We start from the raw sequence: 17,571 nt of genomic DNA, 5'->3' as shown, positions 1-17,571 counted from the left end.
CTGTTTGAAAAAACGTTTTCTTTTTGGTTTATAACAGCTATTGGCAACCAGCGTATGAGGTGCATTACCGCCACCTTCTGCTTCGGACTGTGGACCAAAGATTAAATCCTGCACATTACTCCTGTCTGTCTGATAAACTCAAAGAAAACTACTGCTCCTCCCACTTGGCAGGTTCATGTGTTTTAATGCTGAGCTCCTGAACTCCAGTCTTCATAAGTTCTTCCTTCATATATTGTCTTTCTTGATCATTAGTACAATCTATGATTGCAGGTGTAATAGTCTCCTCAGCCAGGTGGAAAAAAATATGTGCATATATATCGGCATCGGCAAAAATGAGAGTCAAAAAGTAATTGTGTTAAATAATCGTGATTATGATTTTTGCCATAATCGAGCAGCCCTACCGTCTATACAAACTCATGTTGTTCAGCCAAACACAAGTAAAAATGTCGAAAAGACTAAAACACGACACATTTATATGTTTTAGGTCTACATGTGCAAAACAGTTGAGCAAGAATAATAAAAGACCTGCATCACTTGCAAGAGCTTCATCATTATGTACATTTAAAACACATAAATGCTATCCCATAATGCAACACATGGACTGTCAGTACCTGCTGTTTCAACTTTATCACTTTGAGCACAGACAGCAGAAACTGAAAGTCTGCTCATTAGTTCATCTGCACTGTTTGTATTTGTGTTGACATCAGTGTGATACCTGCAGACAGCTGCTGGCTGGCGTTAGCTCCCCGGCAGGTAGAGACAGACTGAATACAGTAGAATCTGCACACTGTTCAGTCCACTTCCACGCTTTCACATCTCGTAGTCAGAGATAATATCTCGTTAACAAACACAAACCCAGAGCTCAGATCAGTGTGTGGAGTCTTTTTTCAGTCTGTTCCTCTTGTAGATGTGATCTCTAGATCCCCTACGAGACAGCCAGAGTCAGCTGACCATCCTGAGTCACCACAGTCCCGTAAACTGCGGCGGGTCCACAGACTGAAACTATTCACGTCACGGTTTACAGGACTGTGGTGACTCAAGGCAGCTAATATAGCAGCTAGCATCTACGTTACTTTTACACTTAAAATAAGATTTTTGTGCATGTTGTAATAACTGGATTTAAACAAAGTGGACATTTTACACATCATGCTGCTCTAACTGAACCATTTACAACAAGTAACCACTACACACACACAACACAGAGCACATGTACATGTTTACTGAGTAAAGACACAAATGCAAAGATCCATCTCTGGATTTCAATAATCAATTATTGATCATTCAAATAAGAATCGCAATTAATCTGAAAATCTATTTTTTTGTCCTAAAGTTTAGAAGATGGAAACTCCAAACAGCTGAACCCAACAGGATGCAGGTTAAAAACTGTCAAATAGAAAAGATAAAAACAGAGTTTCAGAGGTTCAGAGTGAATTATCCAGTGTAGATTTTTCTTGTTATATGAAGGTTTTAAATGTGCAGCTCAACATTGTTCTGACAGTCAATGGACTAAACCACTGAAGAAGAAAATAGATCCTCAGTGTGGATCAGCATAATATCAGCTTTATGTCTGCAGTTTAGTGTCACCACAACTGTCACATCATATTAATCTCAGCACAGAAGTAAAAAATGGTGTCTTACTCCAGATGCTCCAGTCTACAGTGTGGACTCTCCAGAAAATCACACAGCTGCTTCACGTCACACACGTCGTTGTAAGACAGATCCAGATATGTCAGATGGGATGAGGGGTTGGACTTCAGAGCTGAGGCCAGAGAAGCACAACTGATCTCTGACAACCTGCAGCCAATCAATCTGAATAAAGAATAAATGATGTAGATTAAAATCCATTTATAATCCAATCAGATGTGTTCAGGTTTTAAATGTGTAGTTCAACATTACTATGTCCTCATCAATGAGTTTTTCACTAAAATGAGCAGAGTAACTTTGTCATTGTGTTATTGTGGATCATCATGATGTCAGCCTTCTACAGACATCATCCAAATGTCACCACAACATTCAGACACATATTCATGTCAACACTGATTCATAAAAAATACTTTAAACACCTGCATTTAGATCAGTGTGTGTGTTCTGAAGGATCAATATCAATGATCAGACATTATTCATTAAAACACATTAAATAATATAATAAAGAAATATTTCTCCTTCAACAAATAAACTTGATCTAGGGCTGTGTGGTTAATCAAATTTAACTTCCGATTACGATTTTGGCTTCCAACGATTATGAAAACAAGATAATGGAGATAAAACGATTATTGTTTATTATTGTCATTTCGCAGCGATGCTCTCGTTTTGTCTTGTGTTATAAATCCAGCAAACCTCTTTCCTTTACAGCGGTGCGCTTTCGCTCCTCCTTAAACGCCTCCGACAGGCGTTGAGCGTCTCTGTCCACAGACTAACCTGCCTTCACCAGGCTGACTGACAGCTGGGATTTACTGAACCTAAATAGTTTGCATGTTGGCTCCACGGGAAGAAATCAACAGTGTTTGTACTTATTGATTCATTGGTTTTTATTTCCTCGCCCACTGTAGCGAGTGAATCTGCCTGTAGTGAAACCGGAGGTAACGTTAGCTGGGAGGCTAGCGGAGGCTAGCTGGCTGTGCTTCCCTCCGGTCATGCTGCGGCTAACGCTCCGCTAGCCTCCCAGCTAGCCCCGGCTCTCCGTCTGGATCCAACCGGAGCACCGAGCCCCGGTTTGTTATTCAGGTTAAAGTGGGAAGAAGCAGCGGGTCTGTCGGCCAGCTGAGTGAAGTGGAGCCTGCGGAGGAAACACCGGGACCGTCAGGATGAAACAGTCCGCAGAGGAGCTGCTGTGTTCGGCTGCAGAGATAGGAAACACCTCGGCTGACAGGATGTACCACTCTGTTTGGGGGGAAAAACGTTTTCTTTTTGGTTTATAACAGCTATTGGCAACCAGCGTATGAGGTGCATTACCGCCACCTTCTGCTTCGGACTGTGGACCAAAGATTAAATCCTGCACATTACTCCTGTCTGTCTGATAAACTCAAAGAAAACTACTGCTCCTCCCACTTGGCAGGTTCATGTGTTTTAATGCTGAGCTCCTGAACTCCAGTCTTCATAAGTTCTTCCTTCATATATTGTCTTTCTTGATCATTAGTACAATCTATGATTGCAGGTGTAATAGCCTCCTCAGCCAGGTGGAAAAAAATATGTGCATATATATCAGCATTGGCAAAAATGAGTCAAAAAATAATTGTGTTAAATAATCGTGATTATGATTTTTGCCATAATCGAGCAGCCCTACCGTCTATACAAACTCATGTTGTTCAGCCAAACACAAGTAAAAATGTCAAAAAGACTAAAACACGACACATTTATATGTTTTAGGTCTACATGTGCAAAACAGTTGAGCAAGAATAATAAAAGACCTGCATCACTTGCAAGAGCTTCATCATTATGTACATTTAAAACACATAAATGCTATCCCATAATGCAACACATGGACTGTCAGTACCTGCTGTTTCAACTTTATCACTTTGAGCACAGACAGCAGAAACTGAAAGTCTGCTCATTAGTTCATCTGCACTGTTTGTATTTGTGTTGACATCAGTGTGATACCTGCAGACAGCTGCTGGCTGGCGTTAGCTCCCCGGCAGGTAGAGACAGACTGAATACAGTAGAATCTGCACACTGTTCAGTCCACTTCCACGCTTTCACATCTCGTAGTCAGAGATAATATCTCGTTAACAAACACAAACCCAGAGCTCAGATCAGTGTGTGGAGTCTTTTTTCAGTCTGTTCCTCTTGTAGATGTGATCTCTAGATCCCCTACGAGACAGCCAGAGTCAGCTGACCATCCTGAGTCACCACAGTCCCGTAAACTGCGGCGGGTCCACAGACTGAAACTATTCACGTCACGGTTTACAGGACTGTGGTGACTCAAGGCAGCTAATATAGCAGCTAGCATCTACGTTACTTTTACACTTAAAATAAGATTTTTGTGCACGTTGTAATAACTGGATTTAAACAAAGTGGACATTTTACACATCATGCTGCTCTAACTGAACCATTTACAACAAGTAACCACTGCACACACACAACACAGAGCACATGTACATGTTTACTGAGTAAAGACACAAATGCAAAGATCCATCTCTGGATTTCAATAATCAATTATTGATCATTCAAATAAGAATCGCAATTAATCTGAAAATCTATTTTTTTGTCCTAAAGTTTAGAAGATGGAAACTCCAAACAGCTGAACCCAACAGGATGCAGGTTAAAAACTGTCAACTAGAAAAGATAAAAACAGAGTTTCAGAGGTTCAGAGTGAATTATCCAGTGTAGATTTTTCTTGTTATATGAAGGTTTTAAATGTGCAGCTCAACATTGTTCTGACAGTCAATGGACTAAACCACTGAAGAAGAAAATAGATCCTCAGTGTGGATCAGCATAATATCAGCTTTATGTCTGCAGTTTAGTGTCACCACAACTGTCACATCATATTAATCTCAGCACAGAAGTAAAAAATGGTGTCTTACTTCAGATCCTCCAGTCTACAGTGTGGACTCTCCAGAAAATCACACAGCTGCTTCACGTCACACACGTCGTTTCCAGACAGATACAGATGTCTCAGATGGGATGAGGGGTTGGACTTCAGAGCTGAGGCCAGAGAAGCACAGCTGATCTCTGACAAACTGCAGGAACTCAATCTGAATAAAGAATAAATGATGTAGATTAAAATCCATTTATAATCCAATCAGATGTGTTCAGGTTTTAAATGTGTAGTTCAACATTACTATGTCCTCATCAATGAGCTTTTCACTAAAATGAGCAGAGTAACTTTGTCATTGTGTTATTGTGGATCATCATGATGTCAGCCTTCTACAGACATCATCCAAATGTCACCACAACATTCAGACACATATTCATGTCAACACTGATTCATAAAAAATACTTTAAACACCTGCATTTAGATCAGTGTGTGTGTGTGTGTGTGTGAGAGAGAGAGAGATTATTGTGAAGGATCAATATTAATTATCAGACATTATTGTGTAAAAAACATTAAATAATATAATAAAGAAATATTTCTCCTTCAGGAAGTAAACTTGATCAATTTAAAACAGATATTAGTTGAGAGGATCTTCTGTATACAGATGTGACTCTTTACCAAAAGTTATAAGCATTAATTTACTTTAACAACTAACAGTGGACATTTTCTACAGTTTCTTTAAGAATCAGTCATCTTTTATAACTACAGACTAAACTTTGTACAGTAAAAAAATGAAAATATGGAAAAAAGAAAATGAACTTCATGGATGTAAGTTATGTATGTACATAAATTAGGTTCAGTTGTTAAACATTAAGATCAACAATAGTAACAGACAGTCAGTGAACTCACTCCAGAGTCTCCAGTCTACAGTCTGGACTCTCCAGAAAATCACACAGTAGCTTCACGTCTGATTCCGGAAACTTCATTCTTGAGCTTGACATGATGTCTTCAGAAAGATCCAGCTTTCTCAGATGGGAGGGGTTGGACTTCAGAGCTGAGACCAGAGAAGCACAGCTGATCTCTGACAAACTGCAGTCAGTCAATCTGAATAAAGAATAAATGATGTAGATTAAAATCCATTTATAATCCAATCAGATGTGTTCAGGTTTTAAATGTGTAGTTCAACATTACTATGTCCTCATCAATGAGCTTTTCACTAAAATGAGCAGAGTAACTTTGTCATTGTGTTATTGTGGATCATCATAATATCAGCCAGAGCGGCGCCAGACAATTATCAGCAGGGGGGCACAAGGTCGTCACGGGTGGGCACTCCTTTTTACATGCTCATAGATCAGACATTTCCTTCTTTTTTTTTGGTAGTTTAACGTAAATGAGTCAGATGAATGGCTTTCTATACATAAAAGAAGAAATAACACAATAAAGTGGAAACTGCTTATATTGATCACATCTGTCTGGATCAAATTGATCACTATCAACAGATGATTATTATAACTGATTTTTAAACATTTTTTCTTTATTTCTCATGCAGAATACCATCTAATTGACATTTGTATATTTATTACATGAATATAAAGTAATGAAACGAGCAGCTTCTCTATTTAATGAATTTTACTGACTGTTTCAAAATACAGTACAGCTGTTTAAACGCTGGTTGTTGTGTCACTGCTGCATCTCGTTGGCTGGTTTTTGGCAGTTTGTCATGAGCTTCGAGGAAACAACGTTTTTCATTGAGAGAAAATGATTTTCTTTTTCCCGTCATGATTTCAATGTGCAGGCAGCAGCAGCCTCAGGTCACCAGCTGGAAGCAGACGGGTTACCACGAGGCAGTAATGGTGCCGCAGCCGCCAGCAACATATCAAACATGTTTCATGGGAGTAAAATAAAAAAAATAGAATTACTGAAGTTGTACAATTTTTTCCATATGTTTTCATGTATGAAAAGACCCAAAATGAACACTGTACTTGATTAGTATAAGCAAACTATTTAAACAACATTTGTATAAGAATGATTCAGTCTCAAGCTTTGTGATCCATATAAGCGATTGATCACTGTAACTGTGATCAATACAGGCGGTTTCCACTGTAATAACCAAACCAACACTGCATAACACTTGAAACAAATTGAACAATGAATATGTTACAGTTCAGAACTTCCTCACAGAAACCACAATCCTAACATGCCACGGCGGGCCAGGATAAATAACACTGGCTTACCTGCGGCTACTATTCCTACACAAGGCCGAGTCTTCTGGGCTTTGAGTTGGAAAGGTTGATTATGTCTTTGTAATCACAAGTCTCAGTTAGTTCTCTTTCAAAAGACAAAAACGTCAAGTTGTTCAGGTGTCCAGTCAACATGGATGATCTGATGCGCATCTGGATCTGTTGTTACACCGTATTTGGTGACTGAAGGGTCCTTTAGAGTAGGAATGTGCGATTAATCGAATTTTATTTTTTTGGCTTCCAACGATTATGAAAACAAGATAATGGAGATAAAACGATTATTGTTTATTATTGTCATTTCGCAGTGATGCTCTCGTTTTGTCTTGTGTTATAAATCCAGCAAACCTCTTTCCTTTACAGCGGTGCGCTTTCGCTCCTCCTTAAACGCCTCCGACAGGCGTTGAGCGTCTCTGTCCACAGACTAACCTGCCTTCACCAGGCTGACTGACAGCTGGGATTTACTGAACCTAAATAGTTTGCATGTCGGCTCCACAGGAAGAAATCAACAGTGTTTGTACTTATTGATTCATTGGTTTTATTTCCTCGCCCACTGTAGCGAGTGAATCTGCCTGTAATGAAACCGGAGGTAACGTTAGCTGGGAGGCTAGCGGAGGCTAGCTGGCTGTGCTTCCCTCCGGTCATGCTGCGGCTAACGCTCCGCTAGTCTCCCAGCTAGCCCCGGCTCTCCGTCTGGATCCAACCGGAGCACCGAGCCCCGGTTTGTTATTCAGGTTAAAGTGGGTAGAAGCAGCGGATCTGTCGGGCAACTGAGTGAAGTGGAGCCTGCGGAGGAAACACCGGGACCGTCAGGATGAAACAGTCCGCAGAGGAACTGCTGTGTTCGGCTGCAGAGATAGGAAACACCTCGACTGACAGGATGTACCACTCTGTTTGAAAAAACGTTTTCTTTTTAGTTTATAACAGCTATTGGCAACCAGCGTATGAGGTGCATTACCGCCACCTTCTGCTTCGGACTGTGGACCAAAGATTAAATCCTGCACATTACTCCTGTCTGTCTGATAAACTCAAAGAAAACTACTGCTCCTCCCACTTGGCAGGTTCATGTGTTTTAATGCTGAGCTCCTGAACTCCAGTCTTCATAAGTTCTTCCTTCATATATTGTCTTTCTTGATCATTAGTACAATCTATGATTGCAGGTGTAATAGTCTCCTCAGCCAGGTGGATAAAATGTGCACATATATCGGCATCGGCAAAAATGAGATGGAAAATATTGGATATCGGTAAAAAATCCAATATCGTGCATGCCTAAAACACATATACAGCCAGATATTTCTGTGATTTAAACAGCTGTCTGTGCAGATTACGCTTCACTAAATGCAACAGAAATAAAAAAAATAAAACATGGGGTCTCCGTGAGACACTCAGAGTCAGTGTTGACTGCTACATTTAATAAAATGGAAGCGTTTCTGTTCCATGAGTCAAAATGAAATTGTGTTAAATACTTGTGATCTCAATATTGACCAAAATAATCGTGAGTATGATATTTGCCATAATCGAACAGCCCTACTTTAAAGCCAACAAATGTCTCACAACCATCCTGCTGTGACTTCACTTAAAGGCACGGCCTGGTCCCAACATGCTTCATCCTCTGGACGTGTTTTTGTTAAAAAGTGCCTCAAACATAACTGCTTAGCCACAGTTTCCAACTTTCATCTAGCTGTTAGCTACATGAAACTGCGGTGTGACAGTGCGTGTGCGATGTAGCTTAACTTCAGTCACGTACAGTAAGACAGGAAGTTTCCATGAATCTGAAGTTTGGGTGGGGCACAAAATCCCAATTGGACAGACATTGCCCCCCAGTGCCCCCCTGTCCTGCTGGCTGTGATGTCAGCGTTCTACAGATATCATCCAAATGTCACCACAACATTCAGACACATATTCATGTCAACACTGATTTATAAAAAATACTTTAAACACCTGTATTGATCTCTGCACCTGGATCTCTGTGTCCCTGTGTGTATGTGTGTGTGTGTTCTAAAAAATAAATATCAATTATCAGACATTATTCATTAAACACATTAAATAAAATAATAAAGAAATATTTCTCCGTCAGCAAGTAAACTTGATCAATTTAAAACAGATATTAGTTGAGAGGATCTTCTGTATACAGATGTGACTCTTTACCAAAAATTATAAACATTCATTTACTTTAAAAACTAACAGTGGACATTTTCTACAGTTTCTACAGTCAGTGAACTGACCTTAGAGTCTCCAGTCTACAGTGTGGACTCTCCTTAAGATCAGACAGCTGTTTCATGTCCGAGTCCTTCAGGTTATTTCCTCTTATATCCAGATATCTCAGATGGGATGAGAGGTTGGACTTCAGAGCTGAGACCAGAGAAGCACAGCTGATCTCTGACAAACTGCAGCCACTCAATCTGAATAAAGAATAAATGACGTCACTTTAGAAAACAAAGTTCATGTTTGACTCATGCAAAGTTTCATAATCTGTTCAGAGCTGAAGAAGGTTTAGAATGTAGAAGTTTAGAAAATGGAAACTCCAACCAGCTGAACCCAACAGGATGCAGGTTAAAGACTTTCAAATACAAACAGTGAAAAAGAGCTCTCATTAATATTAATGACAACATGCTGCTACTTCAATAAAGACGTAGTGACTTCACCTCTTAAACTCTGCAGCTCCACCAGTGACTCCATCTATACAAACTCATGTTGCTCAGCCAAACACAAGTTAAAAATCCACATGAATATTTCAGATTCTACTCAAGATCCCAACATTTATAATGATATCAAATATGTCAGGATGGATGTTGGGAAAATAGGAGGAAAATGATGTTCAACATATCGACATTATTTACATTTAATGGAATGACGTCGCCATGAAAAAAATCACAGCATCTTGTGTTTAAATATTTCTGTTAATATAAACACTGCACAGCTTCATAATAGTGTTGGAACAAGTAAATACTGGATATTATATTTGTTGCTGTCTGATTGAGATTTTTGGTTTAAATTTAAAGAACCAAATTTAAAGTGAAGTAGGACTGGGCAATTAACCGAAAATGTATCAAGACCGACATTAAGACCCTCTCACTGACTTAATCTTTCTCATGTTGGTTAAGTCGGTTAATAATTTCCCCAATGCGTGCGTTCATGAACTGTCCCTTTAAAACAATACTATGTTGTGTTCAGTCATGTGCCTCCGCCCCGTTCAACTAACGTTAGTGCGAGTTCACTCAAAGCAAACTGGCACCATGGATGACACAAGCACTAACACTGAGCCAACAAATAGGCCTCAACCTGAGCAGCTTATGACTAAAAAGAATACCGTGTCCGTGGTTTGGACACATTTCAGCTTCAGTGAAGACGACACAGAGCAAAAATAAGTCAAATGTAAACACTTTGGAAAAACAATTTCAGTGACCAAAGGTAACACCATCAATCTGTTTAATCACTTGGAACACAACCACATTACCCAATATGAAGAGTTCATGGCTCAAAAAAAGAGAGAGACTGACAAACGCTAAAGTGCTTCCACAAAGCAGCTGATGCTAACACAAGCATTTACAAATGCCGCACATTATGCAAAGGATTCAAGAAGATGGAAAGAAATAACTGATGCTATTGCATATTACGTCATGAAGGATATGGATCCCGTAGCCACTGTGGAACATAGTGGGTTTAAACATCTTTTTAAACCCTTGACAAAAGATACACTGTGCCATCGCAAAAATATTTTTCCCAAACAGCGGTGCCCAACATGTACAAAACATGTCGTGAAAAGGTAGCTGCTGAACTCAAATCTGTTCAGTACTTTGTAGGAACGTCTGATCTCTGGTCAAGTACAAGGATGGAGCCATACTTGAGCCTTACGTCGCACTACATTGACGATGAATGTAACCTGCACAACAGATGCCTGAAGACGGCATATTTTGCAGATGATGACACATCAGAAATGATTGCACAGGGCCTGAGAAATATGCTGTCTGCATGGGACCTCATGGAAGAGAACCTCATGACCATTACGACAGACAACAGCACTAACGTCGTCAAAGCTACACAGCTCAATGGACGGACACGGGAGCAATGTTTTGGACACAGGTTGCACCTGGCAATCGATAGGCAACACATCAGCTGATCAGACACTATGCTACAGTTGAGCTAGAGCTATCTTTTAGTTCACTTTAAATAAATACTGTAACAATAATAATTAACTATTCATATAGCACTTTTCTTAATGTTACAATGTGCTTCATATTACAATGTTAACTTCACATTACAATGTAAAACAACGCTACAATGAGTCATCATTAAAGTAGAAATAAAAATTACTCTAGAAGTCTGTTATTAATCTATTATTAATTAAGTAGCTTTGAATCAAGAGATTTCTCCTCATCTATTATTTTGCAAGTTTGTTAAGTCTTTAGGTATAAGTCAAACCCTCAATAAAATAATAATTCATCTTTTCATGTGTGTGTATTTCAGAAAATGCAATGGAAGATCAACATGTGCAGCAGGAAATGAGGGTTTGCAAAAAGATTGTCAGTGCTTTTTCCTATAGTTGGAAAAAGAAGAAGGCGCTTGTGAAGGCACAACAAGAGCTGAACCTGCCACAACACAAGTTGAAAACTGCATGTGCCACCAGATGGGGATCAATGCAAATGATGAGTGCAAGGATCCTTGAGCAAAAGAAAGCCATCACACAGATCCTCGCTGATGATGAGAAATCAAGGCAACTTGTTCCATCGTGGACTGACCTGGATGTCTTAGAGGCTGTCAACAAAGCTCTCTCCCCATTGATGGAGTTCACAGATGTCCTGTCAGGAGAAGAGTATGTGACCATTTCATTTGTGAACTCTGTCCTACACATCCTCCATTCATGAGTGCTGGCTGAGGAGGAAGATGACATGGAGCTGACTAAAACAATCAAAACCTGCATCCTTGAGTACCTTAAGGAGAAGTTCTCAGAACCCATCACAGAAGAACTACTGGAAGCATACACTTCTGCACACCATGTCCCCACCATTCAGGAAGAAGTCAGAACAGAGATGATGGAGTCAGCAGCTGCAGTCCACAGGGAAAGTACCCCAGAGAGCACAGAGCTGTCTACGTCTTCATCATAAGCAAAGAAGCTTAATCAGCGGTGTTGCATTAACATTTTCACACATGGCGTTATTTAAAATAATTTATTTTGTTTGCAAGAGATGCAAGTTGTTATTTTCTACTTTTTTTTTTTTAGGGAACTTGCTTTTTACTTTAGAACTAAAATGTGACCTTTTTCACAAGACATCTCCATTTCAAGTGATGTGTGCTTTGATTTCAACTGTTTGAAATATTCAATAAATAACCATAAATAGTATATCTGTGTGTGTTTCAAAAATTAATTAAAAAACACAAAGTTAACATATGTTTCATTGGAAAAAAATATCCCAGTAGTTCAGCATGTTTACAGTACAGACCTCGTCAGAGAACTATGAGGGCAGTGTAAAAAAAAAAAGCATATGAAATAAATAATTGTTCATTAATCATAATCGAGGTAAAAGTTTGAAATAATCCTGATATTGATTTAATCATAATCGAGGTAAAAGTTTGAAATAATCCTGATATTGATTTAGTCATATCGCCCAGCCCTGAAGTGAAGGTGAAATTTAATGTAAAAATCAAGAGTTTCAGGGGTTCAGAGTGAATTATCCAGTGTAGATTTTTCTTGTTATATGAAGGTTTTAAATGTGCAGCTCAACATTGTTCTGACAGTCAAAGGACTAAACCACTGAAGAAGAAAATAGATCCTCAGTGTGGATCAGCATAATATCAGCTTTATGTCTGCAGTTTAGTGTCACCACAACTGTCACATCATATTGATCTCAGCACAGAAGTAAAAAATGGTGTCTGACCCCAGAGACTCCAGTCTACAGTGTGGACTCTCCAGAAAATCACACAGCTGCTTCACGTCACACACGTCGTTTCCAGACAGATCCAGATGTCTCAGATGGGATGAGGGGTTGGACTTCAGAGCTGAGACCAGAGAAGCACAGCTGATCTCTGACAACCTGCAGGAACTCAATCTGAATAAAGAATAAATGATGTAGATTAAAATCCATTTATAATCCAATCAGATGTGTTCAGGTTTTAAAGGTGTAGTTCAACATTACTATGTCCTCATCAATGAGCTTTTCACTAAAAAATTGTGTTATTGTGGATCATCATGATGTCAGCCTTCTACAGACATCATCCAAATGTCACCACAACATTCAGACACATATTCATGTCAACACTGATTCATAAAAAATACTTTAAACACCTGCATTTAGATCAGTGTGTGTGTGTGTGTGTGTGTGTGTGTGTGTGTGTGTTCTAAGAAATAAATGTCAATGATCAGACATTATTGTGTAAAAAACATTAAATAATATAATAAAGAAATATTTCTCTTTCAGCAAGTAAACTTGATCAATTTAAAACAGATATTAGTTGAGAGGATCTTCTGTATACAGATGTGACTCTTTACCAAAAGTTATAAACATTCATTTACTTTAACAACTAACAGTGGACATTTTCTACACTTTCTTTAAGAATCAGTCATCTTTTATAACTACAGACTAAACTTTGTACAGTAAAAAAATGAAAATATGGAAAAAAGAAAATGAACTTCATGGATGTAAGTTATGTATGTTCATGAATTAGGTTCAGTTGTTAAACATTAAGATCAACAATAGTAACAGACAGTCAGTGAACTGACCTCAGAGTCTCCAGTCTACAGTCTGGACTCTCCAGAAAATCACACAGTAGTTTTAATCCTGCGTCTTTCAGGTCGTTTCCTCTTAGATCAAGATCTCTTAGATGGGAGGGGTTGGACTTCAAAGCTGAGACCAGAGAAGCACAGCTGGTCTCTGACAACCTGCAGAGCCACAATCTGAATAAAGAATAAATGATTTAGATTAAAATCTATTTATAATCCAATCAGATGTGTTCAGGTTTTAAATGTGTAGTTCAACATTACTATGTCCTCATCAATCAGCTTTTCTCTAAAATGAGCAGAGTAACTTTGTGTTATTGTGGATCATCATGATGTCAGCCTTCTACAGACATCATCCAAATGTCACCACAACATTCAGACACATATTCATGTCAACACTGATTCATTAGATTAGATAATTTTTTAGTTTGAACATGTTAAAATAGCAAAATAAAATATATAGGCAGCAAAACAAAAGAAATAAAAATAACAGCAAACTTTCAGTAAGCAACACAAATAATAACCATTCAATGAAACTTTTCTAGTCCTACCCCTTTTTATAATTTATCAATCAAATCAAAGCTAAAAAACATTCAAAACAACACAAGAGAATAAAGATAACTTGCATAGAACCAATAACAACAAACAAAAACAACACAAGTCAAAAAGACACTCTGTACCAAATCATATTATTCCAGACCACCTCTTTGTTCATCCATTCTATATCTGTTCAATATGTTATTTTTAAAGATTTGTTTAAACTTACTTAATGTTCTACATGTTTTCATCTCTTGGTTGTTCCATAGATTAACTCCCTTTATTGTGATAAAAATGACAATAATAATAATAATAACAATAACAATACTACTACTACTACTAATAATAATAATAATAATAATAATAATAATAATAATAACAATAATAATATTTATTGAGTTGACTTCCATGAGTTCATTCATAAAATTGATTCATAAAATGCTGCTGAACTCATTCAAGTCTGAAATTAGAGGATCAATATGAAATCAGACATGTTGAACTAAACCTGTTCATTATTTATTACATGACCTCCTTCTTCCTGTATTTGGTAGTTTAGTAGGTTTGTGTAATTAAAACATGTTATTGGTGGCAGTAATGATTCCTCCTGTCCATGCTGACTGTGAAGTGGTCTCTTCCTAACACAGCTACACTGTAGGAAATTAGTTCATAAGTTCAGCTGAAGCTGATATGAGGCTTTGACAGTTTGGTAGACTCCCACTTGATTTGTCTGACTCAAAGTTACAGACTATTTAGTTCAAAATTCCCTCTTTGAGTTATGATCCCTCCACTGCAGCTCAGCAAGGAAACACTGAAGAAACACAAAAATACTTACTTGATATGTGTAACTCAGACTGCTGAAGACTCATATTAGTTTAAACTTTGGAAATCATTTTTACATTTAAATTCTAAATTCAATTTAAATTCTACAGATTTGTGCTCAAGGAAATCCCAAAAATGTATTAACCAAACATGTGAACTTCAGTGAAGGATTTGAATTGAATATATAGAAAAAACTGCCAAAGCTACAGCCAGTGAACTGACCTCAGAGTCTCCAGTCTACAGTTTGGACTCTCCAGTCCAGCAGATAGAAGCTTAAATCTTGAACCAGTCGGATCATCCTCCAGGAAGTTTGCACTCAGGTCAAGCTCTCTCAGATGGGAGGGGTTGGACTTCAGAGCTGAGGCCACAACTTCAAAGTGAGTCTCTGAGAGTTCACAGCCAGAAAGTCTGTAATGACACATATATGACAACATATGTTATCATGAAAGAGGACACTTTATATTTACTTCCTGCATTTGATGACAAAACAGTTTGACATTCCCTATTTTGATTAACATTTGCTCTTCACATCAGTGATTCAGCTCATCTTTTTTAAAATATATATTTTTTTTCTGAGGCATTTTATTCCTTTAATGTAAAGCGACAGTTGAGAGATAAAAGGAAACAAGAGGAGAGAGAGAGAGACAGGGAATGACATGCAACAAAGGTCAGCCACCTGAATCAAACCACTGATATTGTGATTATATGACATGTATCTTAACCAGTAGGCTACCAGAGCACTCCTAGTTCAGCTAATCGTATCTCACTGTGCTTGGATGAAACAAAAATTGTCATCACTCTCTCTCATACCTGCAGACTTTTAATCTTTGTTTTGCTTTAACCTTGCAGATGAAGGGAGAGAAAATGGAGTTACATTGAGGCTTCCATAATGTGCTCAGTCTGTCTGTGTGATCTGATCCCATGTCTGTCTCCACAAAGTCAGCATGAGGCATCTTGATAAGAAAAACATTTTTACTGTCCACTATTTTTAGTTTTTAATTTGACTGCAGGATATTTTTACTCAGTTCAACTCAGTGAACAGTTACAGTTGAGAAAGATCATCTCTCATTGCTACCTGCTGTTGTCAGGTTCACATCCATAAGCAGCAAAATTTAGTGACAGTTGACAAACACAAATGAAACAAATGGCTTGACAATATTAGACCTGTACATAATCAAATATTAATGTAATTCAATATTTAGATGTGCAGGACAGACGACTGCATGATGTTTAGTTGTCAACATTCTTTTCTGAGAATCTGAAAAACTGATTCAGCACAAAACACATTTAACAAACCAATAAGGTTGAATTATTTTCATCATGATGTCATCAGAAAGATGTTATCAGGGTATCAGCATTAAAATATAACATTGACCTTTAATGTGTATAAGATCTCTTTAAACAGTCTGAATTCTATCATTCTGCTCTTATATATTCATCAGACCTCTGTGCATTTCCTGCTACTACTCTTCTCTACACCAACAAGAGAGAAAACACCTGAGAGTTTCTTTCTGTGACTAACAGAATATAAGAAAGACTTAAAAACAAGACTGTGTAACATGACTTCCCTCTTTAAAATAAAAAGCTGAATTCATGAAAAATAAAAGGCACCATTGCTCGGTTCAACACACTCAGGGGTTTTGTCTCGTATGACCAGTAGTTTACGGAGACTAATGTTGGTTAATGTTAGCAAACTTTAGATATTGTTGTATAACTGACATTATACAACAGGTAGTTCTGACCAAGCAATCTGATTGGTCAACTAGACATTTAGAACGTGCTCAAATCAGCATGACAGCACACTGAAGCTGAAATGATAGTTTCTGCGTCCGTGAGGGTCCGTGTGATGTAAATTTCATCAACTTGCTCAAATGAATAATGCCTCATCACTCTTATCATATTGCTGGCCAAGTTTTATATACATTAATGTAAAGTGTTAAAAGTTAAACCCTCTTTGTTCATTTAAAGAAGAAACAGAATCCTACATTAAAACATTGTCTACCTCATGCAATAGAAAAGCTGTGAAGACTATAAATTTGTGCTCCAAATTTAATGAACTAATATAATTGTAATGTGTACATTTATTTTTTATATCTTTATTTTCTACTGCACCATTTTCATTTCATATTTATCTGTAATCCCTGGCGTTGTATATTTGTTTGTTCTATATTTATGTTATATTACTCCATTTATGTTATCTGTATGTGATATTGAAGTTGAATTAATAAAAATATCACTCCGCCATTCATTAGAACTGTAGACCGTTTATGTGCTGTGTTGCTTTGCTAGTGTCTTTGGGTTATTTTGTTTTGTGGGGATCTGCAGTGAAAACCCGGAGCGGAGTTTTGAGTTTTCCTCCTTTTATGTTTGTGAAACTGGATTGAACTGAACTGATTAGGGGTTGTGGGGAAAACAAAACGGACCCTTTACCGAGTGGATTGAACTCTGAGACTGTGGGACGAGTTACACACACACACACACACACACACACTGAAAAACCCGAACCCTTCTCCACTCGTTATCGTTAACCGGCTCCCCCATAAACAGTAAAACTGAATCATTTTCCCTTCAGTTGAGTTTATCTCAGCTTCCACTCCGGCATCCTCCATCAGCTGTGCCGGTGAGTCGGTGACACGAAGCTACTAGCTTAAAAATGTCTGTGAAGTTTGCGGACGTAGCAGCTAAATTTGTCCATGGAATTTTTTTTTTCAGCGGATATCTTAGTTACAACAGGATTGAGCTAGCAAAGCAGTTTTGTGTTTATAAATGTCGTATTTATTCAGTTTGGGAAA

The 17,571-nt window shown here is 38.0% G+C and overlaps 1 protein-coding gene across 4 annotated transcripts in view; it reads right to left on the bottom strand.

Annotated features, from left to right (window-relative positions):
• Positions 1 to 17,571, bottom strand: part of LOC122975244 (NACHT, LRR and PYD domains-containing protein 3-like) — a 98,165-nt gene that overhangs the window by 4,818 nt on the left and 75,776 nt on the right. For all 4 annotated transcript variants that reach the window (XM_044343585.1, XM_044343586.1, XM_044343588.1 and 1 more), the window contains 7 exons: positions 15,002 to 15,187; positions 13,427 to 13,600; positions 12,585 to 12,755; positions 8,934 to 9,110; positions 5,381 to 5,575; positions 4,521 to 4,691; positions 1,639 to 1,809 (listed from right to left, as the gene is read on the bottom strand). In XM_044343585.1, the coding sequence (XP_044199520.1) occupies positions 1,639 to 1,809; positions 4,521 to 4,691; positions 5,381 to 5,575; positions 8,934 to 9,110; positions 12,585 to 12,755; positions 13,427 to 13,600; positions 15,002 to 15,187 (1,245 nt within the window). The remainder of the gene's footprint in view (positions 1 to 1,638; positions 1,810 to 4,520; positions 4,692 to 5,380; positions 5,576 to 8,933; positions 9,111 to 12,584; positions 12,756 to 13,426; positions 13,601 to 15,001; positions 15,188 to 17,571) is intronic.

Source organism: Thunnus albacares, chromosome 23 (assembly GCF_914725855.1).
Source record: "Thunnus albacares chromosome 23, fThuAlb1.1, whole genome shotgun sequence".
Taxonomy (NCBI): Eukaryota; Metazoa; Chordata; class Actinopteri; order Scombriformes; family Scombridae; genus Thunnus; species Thunnus albacares.
The sequence above is the reverse complement of the archived record's forward strand: the minus strand, read 5'-3'. Positions and strand labels throughout refer to the sequence as shown.